The sequence below is a fragment of the Coccomyxa subellipsoidea genome, assembly GCF_000258705.1.
Source record: "Coccomyxa subellipsoidea C-169, whole genome shotgun sequence".
NCBI lineage: Eukaryota > Viridiplantae > Chlorophyta > Trebouxiophyceae > Coccomyxaceae > Coccomyxa > Coccomyxa subellipsoidea.
The window spans coordinates 1517538-1531258 of record NW_005178038.1 but is presented as its reverse complement, the minus strand read 5'-3'; the positions used below and the strand labels follow the sequence as shown (position 1 = coordinate 1531258).

General features: G+C 52.0%; 2 protein-coding genes across 2 annotated transcripts; both read right to left on the bottom strand.

Moving 5' to 3' along the window:
• Positions 1–552: 552 nt before the first annotated feature.
• COCSUDRAFT_65479 (Metallo-dependent phosphatase) lies at positions 553–7521 on the bottom strand (the record flags this gene model as incomplete). Its single annotated transcript, XM_005649173.1, has 20 exons — positions 553–1357; positions 1595–1716; positions 1911–2043; positions 2116–2322; positions 2516–2559; positions 2723–2790; positions 2908–3041; positions 3312–3425; positions 3585–3642; positions 3757–3837; positions 4045–4111; positions 4342–4410; positions 4563–4642; positions 4755–4888; positions 5108–5193; positions 5614–5794; positions 6027–6189; positions 6458–6634; positions 6948–7102; positions 7363–7521. 20 exons carry the CDS (start codon positions 7519–7521, stop codon positions 1151–1153), a joined length of 2439 nt encoding a protein of 812 aa, XP_005649230.1. The 3' UTR covers positions 553–1150.
• Positions 7522–8365: 844 nt separating this feature from the next.
• COCSUDRAFT_65478 (U-box-domain-containing protein) lies at positions 8366–11782 on the bottom strand. The gene is made up of 8 exons (XM_005649172.1): positions 11112–11782; positions 10763–10998; positions 10426–10608; positions 10090–10292; positions 9865–9974; positions 9624–9754; positions 9319–9504; positions 8366–9028 (listed from the first exon to the last, which is right to left on the bottom strand). Exons 1-8 carry the CDS (start codon positions 11707–11709, stop codon positions 8840–8842), a joined length of 1836 nt encoding a protein of 611 aa, XP_005649229.1. The 5' UTR covers positions 11710–11782; the 3' UTR covers positions 8366–8839.
• Between the last annotated feature and the right edge of the window lie 1939 nt (positions 11783–13721).

Genomic DNA, 13721 nt, shown 5'->3' with positions numbered 1-13721 from the left:
GATAGTGCTGCTGTGGCAGCATGTGAGGTGGGGACTGGGCTGAGTTCTGGTGGTGTTATGCAGATTCCAGAGACGGAGAAGCAGCACACGGGGCTGGACAGGGCAGCAGCGATCTGCCACCAGGATGGCATCCTGCACATGACGTCCCTGGACTGCACCGACCGCATCCTGCTCACGGCCAGCCATGACGGCGTGGTGAAGGCCTGGAAATAGTGTATTTTTTGTGTATCTCACCTAGCTTGTATACTACATTTCCCCAATCTTGCAGCGAGGGGCTTTTTGTTGCATGTGTACGAAATAACAGCAGACTTATTGCAGGTCTGCATGTGAGGACAATGCTATTTGGAAGGTGTAAGTGGTTTGTTGGCTGAAGTATTTTGTATATAGATGAAGAGTGGCAAGTAGCCCAGAAGAGCTCTCTGCTAGCTATCCGTAAGTGCCATGAATATGCGGCATGTTTTGCAAAGTCCCCTGATAGTAACGCTCTTGACCTGAGTGCTGAGACTGCAGAGACCACCGAGACCACGCACCTCTGGAGATGGCAACATCGTTAGTAACAATTTGTTACAACATCTGCATCACGTCAATAAGCGTTATAAAATCCCACCATACACCCCTGCTGACATCAATTTTCTGGTCCACACTGTGACAATCATGCTCTGTAATTTGTCTCGCTATCCCCTAAACATGAAATGTGACAATAATAAAACAATTCCCTGCCTACGCGCAGCTGAACAGCGGTGTCTGAAGCATTTGCATACAAGCTCCAACCATGTCAATGTGACCGGCGCGAGAGCTTGCTCTGCTCTGATGCAAGCAGGGGCTAGTCCCACCAGCCATACAAATCTTCTTGCACCGGACCACTGGGCTCAATATCTGAGGAGTCTATGTACTTGAACTCAATAGGGTTCATACTGACTGGCAATTCTCCAACAATTATGTATGGGTCAAAACCTCTGAGCAGAAGCATGGGCAATAGCACATGCTGCTCACAAATAAATTGAGGAGTCCAAACTTTGCCAGCAAAGTCATCTGAGCAGGCTGTGACTCACTGATTCGGAATCAAAAATGATGAGGCAATCTGACCTATGATCTGCTCAGTAGTGCAGCTGAGACACTTGCTATAGCTAGCACTAGCTAGCCACACAACCTAGGGTGTGGAAGTGGTGGTATCTTCCTGGTTGAAGACAAGGGGGTTCTTGATGTTGCTGGCTATGTTGCCAACAATCCTGTAAGGGTCCAAGGTCTCCGTTGCAGTCGACGTCGTGGGATCCTTCAAGACATTGGGGTCAAGGCTGGGGTTCAGCGCCGCAGCGATGCGGTTCTTGTCAAACTGCTGGAACAGGGGCAGGAAGGCCTGCAGCGAGAGCACACCATGCCAAGCATGTTAATGCATTGCTTATCAGAACATCAGTACTCTCAACTTTACAAGATTGGAGCAGGAAGCACAAGAATGCTTCATCCACCTACAACAAAATGGCATGCATGCGCACATGGCATGCGCAGAAGTGCAAGTCAATTGAGCCGGGTCTTGTAACACATGGCGCTATGTGGGTGTAATGTGCCATGGGAAAGGTAGGTGCAGAAGGTCCACCTTGTAGATGAACTTTGCTGCAACAGTGGGGTCCGTAATGCCGTTCTCCTTGAGGAAGCTGGGGCGCCGTAGGATCTTAGCATAAGCATCAAATATCTCGGACAGGTTTGGCACGTTGTCCTCTGCAGATGACACACACTTGGTACTCATGGCACAACATCTCCCTTTCAAATGGTGCTGGCATGCGTGACAGCTCTCATGTAATATGCAACACGCTCAGTCTCCTTGCATCTGACATACACAACTTCACCTTGTGTGTCCTCGTCAGTGCTTGTCTGTGACATCTCCAATGGTAAGCACAGGTGGACTGACTCACCTTGGTTGGGTCCACCGACCACCAAGCTGGCGTTGGCAATGCTGGCGAGCAGAGCCTTGTCCTTCTTGAGGTCAGCAGCCAAATTCTTGAAGAAGAGGTTGAAGAAGACTGTGTCCGGGCTGAGGCCGGGATCCTGGAAGTTTGCATGCCAAGTGAGCTGTTGGGCAGCAAGTTCATTCCTTCAAGTCTACGTAGACACGCAGACTGTGCCGTCAATGCAGAACGCATTTGGGTAAAGCTCAGAGAAGGGCAAGAAGGCAGTGGTGGGTCTTGCCTCCAGGAAGGTGGGCTTGTAGTTTGGCTGGTAGCCGCTGTAGAGGAACTGGTTGCGAGCGTTGAGGTCTGGCTTGAAACCGGCCGCCTTCTTGATGGTGAAGTCGTCCATCACCTTGCCAGTCTCACTCGCAAGGGCCTGCCATTCAACATCTGAGGACCTCGAGCAATGCTCAGCATGCATACTTCTAAAATGAGGTTTATAGATTGCTTGCAATGAAATCATCTTCACAATTGCAAACTTCCGGCAACCCTACCTTTGCAAGGAAATGTGTGCAGTAATGGGTAAACATGACATCATATATTTTGGCAGAAAGCCTTCAAAGACTCACCGTGATGTGCAGAGAGGTGGCGTCAACCTCGGCCCGAATGTATCCTGCGCAATGACACACATCTTGAAAATCCTTGCCTGCCACACTGACAGGGAATCCCTTCAAAAGGCAGGGATTTTCATATATTTGTTCAATTGCATTTGCCGTGATGCCGTTTCAACTTTGAGGTGCCTTACTGACAGATCTAAATTCAAGTTTTGCGCTTACCATGCTCCAGGATGTGCGCGTCAAAGTAGTCTGGCGTGTCGTGGTTGACGAACCAACTCATGGCATACCTGCAAGGGCACACGCATTCTCTCAAGCTCCCCAGCCTTAAATTGAACTGCAATCATCAACATGCACAGTGGGACAAAGGCAGTGATGCCGGCAAAGAGCAAGTGCATGTGGCTGACCCTCCGTTGCCGATGGAGAGGTGGATGGGTGCGTTGGGGGCGCCGGTGGTCTTGTTGAATCCCAGGCAGCCCTTCCTCAGCACAGGGCATGTGCGCGCATACAGGTGCACATGCCCAGAGAGGGTCAGGTCACCCTGCCACAGTGACACAGCTTGACTTCACATATGACCTTTGGCCAGTATGCATCTAGGAGGCTGCTTATGGCCATCACATTCCCATGCAACACTGTGTTAGGAACAGATGGTCTCTCTGTGGACCCGTGTAAGAGCCCTCAAGAGATGGATACAATTCTCGCTATGTTTCACTGCTTCCCAGCAGCTGAAATTCTGCCTAGTCGCAAGACTCTCAGCGTTCCTTCTGCAATGCCTAGCAGCAATAGTGTGGAAAGGTCATCTGTGCCACACCTCATATTGGAAAAAGATCTGCTCATAAGCGTCTCTCAGGTCATTTGCAACCTGCAGGTCTGACGCAAGAGTGACACCCTCCAGAGACGTGGTGTAAATGGGGCGGTGGAATCCCTGCATCCAAATTACATTATCTCTGCATTTGTCTGATCAAAGCATGAAGTTGCTCTACTGGATGTGAGGACTGGCTGACTTCACAGAAATTCAATTGCATTGTGTGCTGCTCTAAGCAGCTTGCATGGAAAAATAGAATGGAATTTCATAGCATCGTACCACAACAACCCACGGAGTCTTGGACCTGTCCACAGCCATCAGATCGGCAACCACAAACCTGCAACCAAGGCTCACATGTCACATGCGAATCGGTCGTGGCAGAGTGAAAGTGTTACGACCAGCAGCAAGGTCATTTTGAGCAAGAGTTCAGGTGTGCTGCGTCGAAGCGTACTGCCACTGGGGTGATCCTGCTCCAAAGGGCTGTTCTGTGGACGTCTGGATGAAATGGATGGGGCCGTGGTCAAAGGAGTACCTGGCATGCACACATGCAGCAACTCAGCTGACTGCACTATGCATTGCACCAGAAGCTACATGAAGGCCCGGTCTGTGTCAAATTCAATATATCGCAAATGCCATATCCAAGTGTTATGATAGACAGCGGTTCAGCAAGCATTGTAAGGGATAAAGTTTATTATAGGAGCAACCAGACTAGCTTCTCACAATCAAATCCCTGGCTCACCATTCGTTGGTGCTGTTTTTGGTGGGCATGCGCAGGCGCTGCTGGTAGGGAATGCCACACTCGCCACCTGGCACAGCCAAACAAACAGCATGACATATTGGTCAGGAAGCTTCGATGGGCATGCAGCTTTGGCTTGGTTGCTTCGGCAAAACAGCTGGTCTGATAATTAGACTGCTGCGCCTCATTGCCAGAGAACTGCATTTTCTTAAGTGATAGACATGGACGGTCTATTGAGGCCTGGCAACAGAAAAATCTGGTCTGATGTGCCCATGCCAGATGAGGCAATTGCAAGGTCACCGGAGTCGGAGCGGCTCTGCAGCGGGTAGAAGCGGTCACCAGTGTTGGGCCAGTCACGCTCGTGGTTGCCTGCTCACCATAAACCAGACATAATATGGGGCACCCTTTTAATAAATGGCCAGATACTAGTCAGGGCATGGCATGCTTAGCGACTTGGAAGGTGCAAAGTAGGACGCGTGCCAGGCTTAAAATTTGCAGAGGCAGAAAGTGGTATGGCACACCTGGGAGAGACATGACAGGGAGCTGGGTGTACAGCGACTTGTACTGCTCAAAGTAGACATCCCACTGGCTGACACTTCCCCTGCATGGAGTCAATAGGCGACTCAGGGCTGGAAGACATCATATTTGAGGCATGCCAGATCCGTGATGCCTGGACTACAAGGGCGCATGCAAGCTTGAGATTTGCAAATGACTTGGGGTTGTAGTTGGATCTGGTGCCAAACCTGGCATAGCTGATGTCACCATTGTTAATTGCCAGGGTCGGCTTGAATGTCTTGACCTCATCCAACAGCCGTTGCACAAGCTTCAGGGATGACGGCTGAGTCGCCTGCAGAGCAAAAAACACGCATGTCAAAACCTGGTGTGACCGCACCATCACACGTTACAGCAGGTTCTGGCCAGAAGTGCTAAAGCTGGGAGGCGCTCAGTCAATTGTGAAGCTTCTTATGCTGTTCGATGTGCACCAGCTAGTCCATACTGAATAAAAGGATGCAGGGTATATGCAGGGGGAGAATAGAGCACAAATGGCTCTGCGCCATGCCCTCACCTGTTCCTGTTCCCAAGTGTCATAGGCTGTCCAGTATGTGTGCGCCTCCGTGCCATCAGGCGACGTGTCAATGTCATCGTAATCAGCTGTCATACACAACCACGGGTTCATTTATGCTGCCAAAAAAGGGATGAGTACAGCATCATTAAAAAAGCAATGAAGGATGTATTTAGAAGATGTAATCTTGCCAATGGCGGGGGTGACTATACTGCACTTTTAAGGCGTAAATTTTAGGACATGAACATGAAGCAGGTGTTGTTGGAGAGCATGGTCACTCACTGTAGTAGTCGTATGACCATGCATCATCTGCGCAACAAACAAAGGTCATCAGACGGCTATGCCAATACGGTGCATTCTGCACATTTTCTGCTACCCTTCTCTGCGCCAAAATGCATGCGTGCCAAACAGGTCATGCTCAAAGGTCTGTTCAGACCCTTGTTTAGTGGATGCGCCTCAGTCCTGCCTTCATCCAGATCAGCCAGACAGTCTGAGCAGAAGCAGCTCACCTGCGTTTGCCTGCCCGGCGTCGGCCCATGCCAGGAAGTGCACAGCAGCAGATGAGTCCGGCAGCGGAGGGGTGACGAAGGAGGACTCGGGCGCAAACAGACCCAGTACGGCATCACCATAGGTGTAGTAATACTTTGTGTTCGGTGCCAGGCCCGCAATGGTCCCGTAGTGCAGGGAACCCTGCATGCAGACATAACCCCATCTCCCTCAGCGTCAGTGTTATCACCCGAGCGTGTCTATAGCAACTCGGCAGGGTCAGCCCTCTCAGGAGTTGTGGTTGTGTCATGCATCACATGGTGTGCTCACCTTTCACACAGTCTGGCAGCATAGCCATGCGCATGAGTGATCTTTGCATGCGTCAGATTTTGTGCAATATGCAAAAGTGAGCAGAGCAAGACGCGATGAATCTCACCGGGTCAAAATAGCCGTAGGTGCTTGCCGGCTGGCCGCACATTATGTCGCGGGTGTAGCCTCCGGTCTTGGCCGGCACTGGAGCGCCGTACTGGCCTGATGAGGTGCCAAATTTGACGACTGGCGTGCCCACATCCCTCGTGGTCCACTGCACGCTCACCTCCCTGCAGCAGCATTACCCATGACCCTCAGCTAGAGCATCTCTGCATGTGCAAGATCATTGGGCCGAGGTGTTTGCATGAGGCGCAGTAAGGGATGGCACTGACTGCACGGCTCACACAGCTTCCTCCGGGCTACCTCTGCAGGATTTCTTCTCTGACCACAAGGAACACTGGCAGTCCCGGCTGTCAATCTCTATGCTGTCTAAGGAGCCCCAGCTAGAGAAAATCTTCTCTCTAAAGACCAGAGGAACACATCTCTATGTGCGCTCACCCCTGGGTGCTTGTGAATGTGAGGTGACCCTGAGTGGGCTCGTTGGGATTGATGGCGATGGGTGGGCTGACAGCCTTCACTCTGCTGGAGCTCCATGCCACATTGCCAAAGCCCACACTGGTAATGTTGCTGAAGTAAAGGAACACCGTAGGGTAGCGCTGATTGAATACCTGGAACCTGCACAAAAATGATCAAACCTCGTTTATAAGGCGTTTCATTCTTGCTCATCACCACACGCTGTGCGCTGATAATGGGCCACTGCTATTCCACAAGACCACAGAAGGCAAGGACATGACCAGCAATGCTGACGTGTGCAAGTGCAACAGGCAATGCCCCGTTGCAGGCTGCTTCTTCCCAGGGGCTTGCCCACCGGCGACTTGGAATCTTTCATTAAGAAGAAGTGCAGCAGCAACATGTGCATATTCCTTTCCTCAGAGCTTAGCTATGGGCTAGTGCATTTCATATAGAAAAGCAGTGCACTGGAGCTCACTTGAGGGATCCAGATCCGGATGATTCAGCCCCGGGCGAGCGGTTGATCCACTGGAACTTGAAGGGAGACAGGCCGTCCACTGTCACGTTTGGCGCGAGCACGTAGGCAGCGATGGCATCGTTGTTGGTGGGGCTTGGGTTGCCCGTCCAGGACACCTGTGGCGTGCAAAGCAACAATTGTCAAAAGTGCCAGCCACTGAACACACTGCAGATCACCTCACAGGGTGATAGCAGGAGCATGTATGTGCGCCAATCCAGCTTCATCCTCTGCAGTGGATTAACTTTTGACATGGAAAGTGCTCGCTGCTACAGGCAAGTGCCCTATTCAGGCGTTTCCTTTTCATTTGGAAGCTCAAAATAATGAAGTGTTTGGTGCCACCCCTACTGCTGGGCTGCAGCCATGGATATGAGCTTACCGTCACGAACTGCCCTGAGGTCGTCAATGTTGTGATGTCTGTCGACACTGTAAATCCAGGTGTTGCCTGAAAACCTGGCACCAGCTGTGTAATGGTCTGAGCAGATGCCCCACATAACAAGATCACGACGGTCCCTGCTGTAAGCCACGGCGCCACCATCGTCCTGTGCATGCCAAAGAATTTCGATGGCATGAAAAATCGATCCATATATAATAAAATGGCAGAGCCCTTGAGATAAGTCCTGGGACGGCTTTCTGGAAGTTGGGGGACGACACGGGAGCCAGCCTTAGACAGGACTGCAACCATGCGGCAATCTCCTCATTTTAATGTTACCAGAACACCATACGAAAGGCTAGATCTCAAGGTAGACAAGAAGCCTCTCGGTCGAACTGCGTCTACTATACGGCAGATTCCGTGTACGAGCAATCCTGGCTGCAAGCATCTCGTACCCTCGGCAATTTGCAATGCCTGCTTGGCAGTAGCAGTGACTATGTACAAGAGTGTAAAAGAATCATTAGAGTTCAATTGTCTGGCAAGCTATGGGTAGGTCCTGTACAGCCACTTCCCCACTTACCAGCAGGACGCCCGACTGCACGGTGGTGGAGCTATAGTGCTTTGCTTTGCGCTTTGCGCATGAGATCTTCGGCTGGAAGTATCTGGAGTTCCTATTTGCCGTGGGTATGCCGTGCAGGGACCGTCGGGAGAATCTATTCGTCATGGGCATCTTGCTGTTGCCGGTAAATTCAAACCGGCAACACGTATACGTGTTGCGCATACGCATGCGCTCCACGTGGGTCTCATGCACGGTCGTCATTTGCATTCTCGACAGTGAAGTCAAATTTATCATCCCGAGAAGTAGAAGTATGTGTACGCACCCATCAGTTAAAAGATGACATGTGATGAATTACATATATTGAGGTTGCTGTAATCATAATACTGCAATCTTCAAGACTTTCACAACTGGCCTGCAGGTGCCACTACAGTATAGCGGCGTGACAGTGGCGCGTTTCCCAATATTCTTATCTATTGCAACAGCACATGCACACCATTAATCTTGAGATCAGTTCATCCTGCAAGGGAACCATGCAAGTAACCCTAATTAGGAGGAAAACCCATCATGCATTCAGCATTTTGTGGAAAAAACACATTTCGAATTTTCCTCCAGGACCCGCGGGGATATCGATTCACCCTGACCTGTCCCTGACTCAGTACTCACCCAGGGGCACCCCACAGCATGTCTTCAGGCGCATGCTCAATGCAGTGGTGAAGATTCCCAAATCAAGTTCATCTACGATACCAGCTATATGGCTTGCCTGCAAATTGCAGGGACATCAGTGGGTAACTATATAGCATACAATGCGGCCCAGTCAGATCTGATGAGGAAAGGGCTCAGACAACCACATAGCCAGCTGAGTCTCAAATTCATCCAAATCACGCCCTCAAGGTGCAACCATTAATCCTCTCGCTGGCTCAGCGTTCACGGATTAGGGAAGGCAGCAATTGGAGCAGGCGGCAGCAGCAGGAGGGTCATGAGGGAAATGGTCGGCGCCTTGCGATTCTTGCTCTCCAACCGGACCAGCACATTCCTGGCCGCATCCTGACACCTCCCTGGCAGCGATTTCCACGAGATCAATTGCAGCAGCCGTGCATTCACACCCTCCAGCCCCTGCCACATCATTGTTTAGTCACCACAGATCAGCATTCTACAGTGGAAAACCTCTTACTAGATCTACCGTACGCGAAATGCTGCGGAAACACCGAAAGGCTGCGAGAAATGCTTCCAGGAATATTGTTTTCGGCGCATTCTCAGGGGTGCACAGAGTATGGCGCATGAGACTATCCATCACATGCTTTTAAGGGCCAATGAAGGCTAATGGCAAGGCTTTCAGCACCAGTCTAGACATGCAGTATGTTGATTGCATGCTGTAAGCAGAGAAGGACGGGAGCGGCGCGCACCGCTGCAGAGCGCCTGGCCTCGTCGTGGATGCGCTGCTGGCCCTCCTCTGTGGCGCACAGGTTGCTGATGGCCGCCACGCAGGCAGACACGACAGCAGGGTCGCTGGAGTCGCACAGCAGCCTTAGGAGCTGACTCGGCGCGGCACTGGCCAACACCCGCCCGGTTGGTTGGTGCGGGCAGGCACCCTGCTGACACATCACCCATCAGCACTCAGTAGCCATGTTACTGGCTGTGGGATAACGAATCGTGGTGGATAAGACTTTGTGAAATTTGAAGAGCTGAAGCAAGAGAAGGCAAGTGGCACCTGAGTTCGCTGCTGAGCAAAGGAGCCGAAGCCTCCAGCCTTGTGCCCCTTGGAGCAGGCCTCGCAACTCCCAGACCTGTACGCTGTCAAGTTGGCCAGGGCATGCGCCCCAGCTGCATGGCTCTGGGCATCTGCGCACACTAGCGGCAGTCTTAGACAGGCACTCACAGTCACCATGAGCACATGTGATTTTGAGATTGGGAGGGCCGACTCTGCAAGAAGAAAATAGTGCTCTGCATACCTTCGCTGCTCACAAAATTGATAAGCTGGGGGATCACATTCGCTTCCGGGGCGACAATGCGGAGCCGTACTGCGTCTGAGTCAGGACCCTGAGTCACGCTGTTGGTCACCCTGCAACACCAACCCCGCTGACAACTCCATTCTTTGCTTTAAAAAAAAGGTTTGAACATGCTGCGATGGAACATGCGGGCTAGCACGGCTGGCAGAGGATACTGCAAGCACTCACCGGTGGCCATCATGTGTGAGCGCCTGTATCAAGCCGGCAGCTGCCCAAGAGGAGGCATGCAGCGCCCAACTGATCCCAGGCAGGAACCCAGTACAGGCCATGCACACGCCTGCCACCGCAGGGTCTGTGCTGGCCGTGGCGGGCACAGTCAGCATCTGCCACAGCAACACTGCAGCCACCTGCTTGCCAGAGGAGCTACCCTTCTGAAGCGCCGCAACAAGCTCCTGCATTGACACTCTTTGTGGTGGGTTCCTCCAATAGTTGAATGCTTAGGTACCGAGGCAAAAACTCAAGTGGTCCTTAGTAATACAGTAGATTGATGAGTAGATGCTGCACCTGCACAACGGCAGCCTGATTGTTGGGCATGGCAGCAAGAGATGTCAGGGCGCAGGAGGCTGCATAGACGGCCGCGCTGCTGCTGGCTCCATCTGTCAACTGCTGCACAAGGCACGGCAGTGCGCCCGTGCCTGCGCAGATGAAGTAGTCCGGCCATTGCTGCCCTGGGCCGGCTGTGAGCACCTGCCAAAGTCACCAGAAATGGATCGAACAGTATCCTTGATTGTGATGTGCACACCAGGACAGGGTAAGCAGCAGCCAGCAAGGGATCTCCAACAATCAGACTGTGCCTAAAATTAAGTACAAATTCTGCACATCAACAGCCTCAAGAGCTCACATTGAGGAGGTATGTTGCAGCAGCTCCCTCGGCAGCATCGCCGCCGTACAGGGGCTCAAGGGCGGCCAGCACAAGCGCATCGCCCCGCTTGGCCAGCATGGCCTTGCACATGCCGGTGAAAGCTTCCGTGCAGAAGGCCGGGCTGGCTGCTGACATGTGGTAAAGGGCCAACGCCGCTGCCTCCCTCGCCTTGCCGCTGGCTGCACCCAAAAGCCTCACCAGCCTGTCCACGCCCCCTGTGCAAGCCACACGTGCTTTGGGAGCATACTAATGATGAAACGATTATAACGCATGCAGTCGGCTAGTCAAACGCAAGGCGCACAAGTCAGCACAAGTAAGTGAGGCTTACCGGCCTCAATGAGTTCCTGGCTGCTCTCTGGGGTGGCCAGGCACCGTAGCAGGCCTGCAGTGTTCTCTGCTAGGTTGCCGTCTGCCAGCAGCAGAGCTCCTGTGGCAACAGCCCCCTCTCGCAGCAGGTACTGGCGACAGGCCCTGTCCTTGGCCAGGCTGTGCAGCTGCCAGATCTGGTAAGAGCACCCATTCCTGTATGCTGCCACCTCCATGCTGGGGGATCTGATATGACTCAGAAAGTTGGCTGCCTGGGAGATCTTGTCCTGAGGGCCGCCATCAAAGACAGGCGGGTACTTTGCCTGATCAGCACTGCTGCTCTTTGCTAGATGGCTGTCTTCCACGCCATTTGCTGGACGTCCTTCCATCCAAGTCTGCACGAGCCCTTTCACAACATAATTGGGGACCAGCTGAGTGGATATGAGCTCTTTCCCTGTCAAGGGACAGGTTCGATGACCCTTCTCAAACCACTTCTCGATGGATTCCCTGGAATAAGTTTGGCCCGACTCCACAAGCAGAACAGGATCTTTATATAGTTCCTCTGAAATTGGACAGCAGAGCTCCTTAGGAAATCCTGGTGACGAGGATCTTTCATCCATCTCTTACTGGCATCGATGCCCCAAGGTCAGCGGTACCAGTCAGGGCCTTGGTTATCTGCAGGAGGACTTTGACGCCAAGAAATGAGAGATTGCCTCATTTTGGTCTAAACAATAGCAAAACTTGGAGAAGTCTTCCATTCCAACTCGATTGTGGGAAGTGCAACAGGAAGCTTCCTGTTGAGCGTATCTTTCGAGCCCTCGAGGGGAAGTCCTAGGAGCGTCTCGTTCGGTGATAGCTGTGGAAAACTTTATCTTGCAGGAACGGTCTGATTGGAGGTAGCTCTGAGCAGGTCGGTATTTCGTTTGAGGCCTATCCTTCTGACATCAAGCTTGTAAAGTGCACTGCAGTTCAGCTTTTTCTATACAGCGCACCTTTCAAGACTGATGCATATGCTCTCTGCTGCCCAATGTGAGATTGAGTAAAGCAGGAGCAGGAGGATGGAAGACCTCTTAGAGGACAAATGCTGATCAATGGGACCAACCGAATGCACCCCTGCAGGCAGGAGTGTAGAAAAAAGTGGTGGAAGAGGAGGCAAGAAAGGAGCCTTAGAGGAGGGATGTCTGGGCTGGAGTGGGATTCAGAGCTGGACAGGGCGAGGGAGGACATTCGTACCAATCGAAAAAGGCTCAAGCCAGCCATCGAAGCCAACGAGAATCTGGATGCTGGAGATTCCATCAGAGAGGGGTTGAGCACCTGCTGGCAAAATGTCGAGACCAGCAGCAGCACCTAAGCTTACCCCAAGCCCAGCTGCCCAGCCCAGCAGGTGCGGTCCTTACTGTAACAAATTCTACTGACTTGAAGGTGAGCAGTGAGCATCTCTTACGTATGCTGTGAAAGTGAGACATCAAGAGGTAGTAATGACCCTCGAGCCATTTGACTGCGGCTTCCTGATAGCCTTTTGCAAGCAGTAAGGCAGCAACCCTGTCATGAGATCTGAGCTGCTTGCTGGTCTCGTCGGGGGACAACTGTCACCACTAGGGCAACTGACCATTCACCTAGCTGCATGTCCTTGCTGAAATCACATATGGCGTTTTTCGTGTTTCGTGCTTGTGGGGGGTGTGATCATCTTGCCTTCAGATGTCATTGTTGACATGTTAAACCTGTATACTGCAGCTGCTGGGGGCATAAATCTGGCAGATGAAGTCCAAAGACTCGACCGCGCTGCTAGCAGGCTTCTCAGTTGTACCCTGCAAGAGAAGATGGCGAAAGGCAGATCAGTATATGTATGCCATGCGCCCTCAGTATCGCAAGATGATCTTGATAGCATGAAGAGCTCGCTGCGCTGCGTTGCGATCGGATCAGAAGATGACTTCGAAGGGGAGCTGGGAAATGACACTGATGTACCGGCTGCAGCCAACAAGCATGAGCCACAGCAGCAAGAGGCATATCTTCAAGCCGTAAAGGACAAGGTGAGGAGATTAGTCAGTAGAGTAGTCAGCGGGGAAAGCACATTATTCTGGTTGCTTGCTGCAATGTGGAAACTTCCAATATTTGCACTTGTCCTGCTCCCCTTTGTTGCTTAAGCGTGAGGCTCAATTGCCATATGAGCTCCTATGACTTCATCGTCTTGTTTGCAGGTGCAATTGCCAAGTCATGCCCTGTGGGTTGACAAGGCTAGCAGCAGAGCTTGCTCACCACCTCCAGGCACAATGGACGTGCAGACCTGCCCTTCCCCATACAATGTGAGGCAGACGCATACATAACAACCAGCCGAACAAAGCAGCGCGTAGAAACCTCACTGGCAGCCACAATCGAGGTGAAGAAGACAGTCGGGTTCCAGAGTATCTGTATGCCAGGGCCGCATCCGTGGTGAATGCATTGAGCAATCTTGAGAGTGAGAAGCCATGCCACATGAAAGTGTTGAATCACTTCGTGCCGGGCTGCAAAGAGCCACACAAGAATGCTCAGATAAGAGTGTGTTGTCTCGCAGAGGATAATGTGCCAAACCTCTCCGAGATATTTGAGGCTTATGCCAAAATCATCCAGCGCCCCATCTTCCGATCCTGGAAAC

What these genes read in the sequence shown, in the direction of transcription:
- COCSUDRAFT_65478 (XM_005649172.1), bottom strand. Translation starts at nt 11,709, where the DNA reads ATGGATGAAAGATCCTCGTCACCAGGATTTCCTAAGGAGCTCTGCTGT. An exon ending in CCAGGAACTCATTGAGGCCG is followed by an intron (nt 10,999 to 11,111) that starts GTAAGCCTCACT and finishes TGGCTTGCACAG; the next exon opens with GGGGCGTGGACAGGCTGGTG. An exon ending in TTGCTCAGCAGCGAACTCAG is followed by an intron (nt 9,505 to 9,623) that starts GTGCCACTTGCC and finishes ATGTGTCAGCAG; the next exon opens with GGTGCCTGCCCGCACCAACC.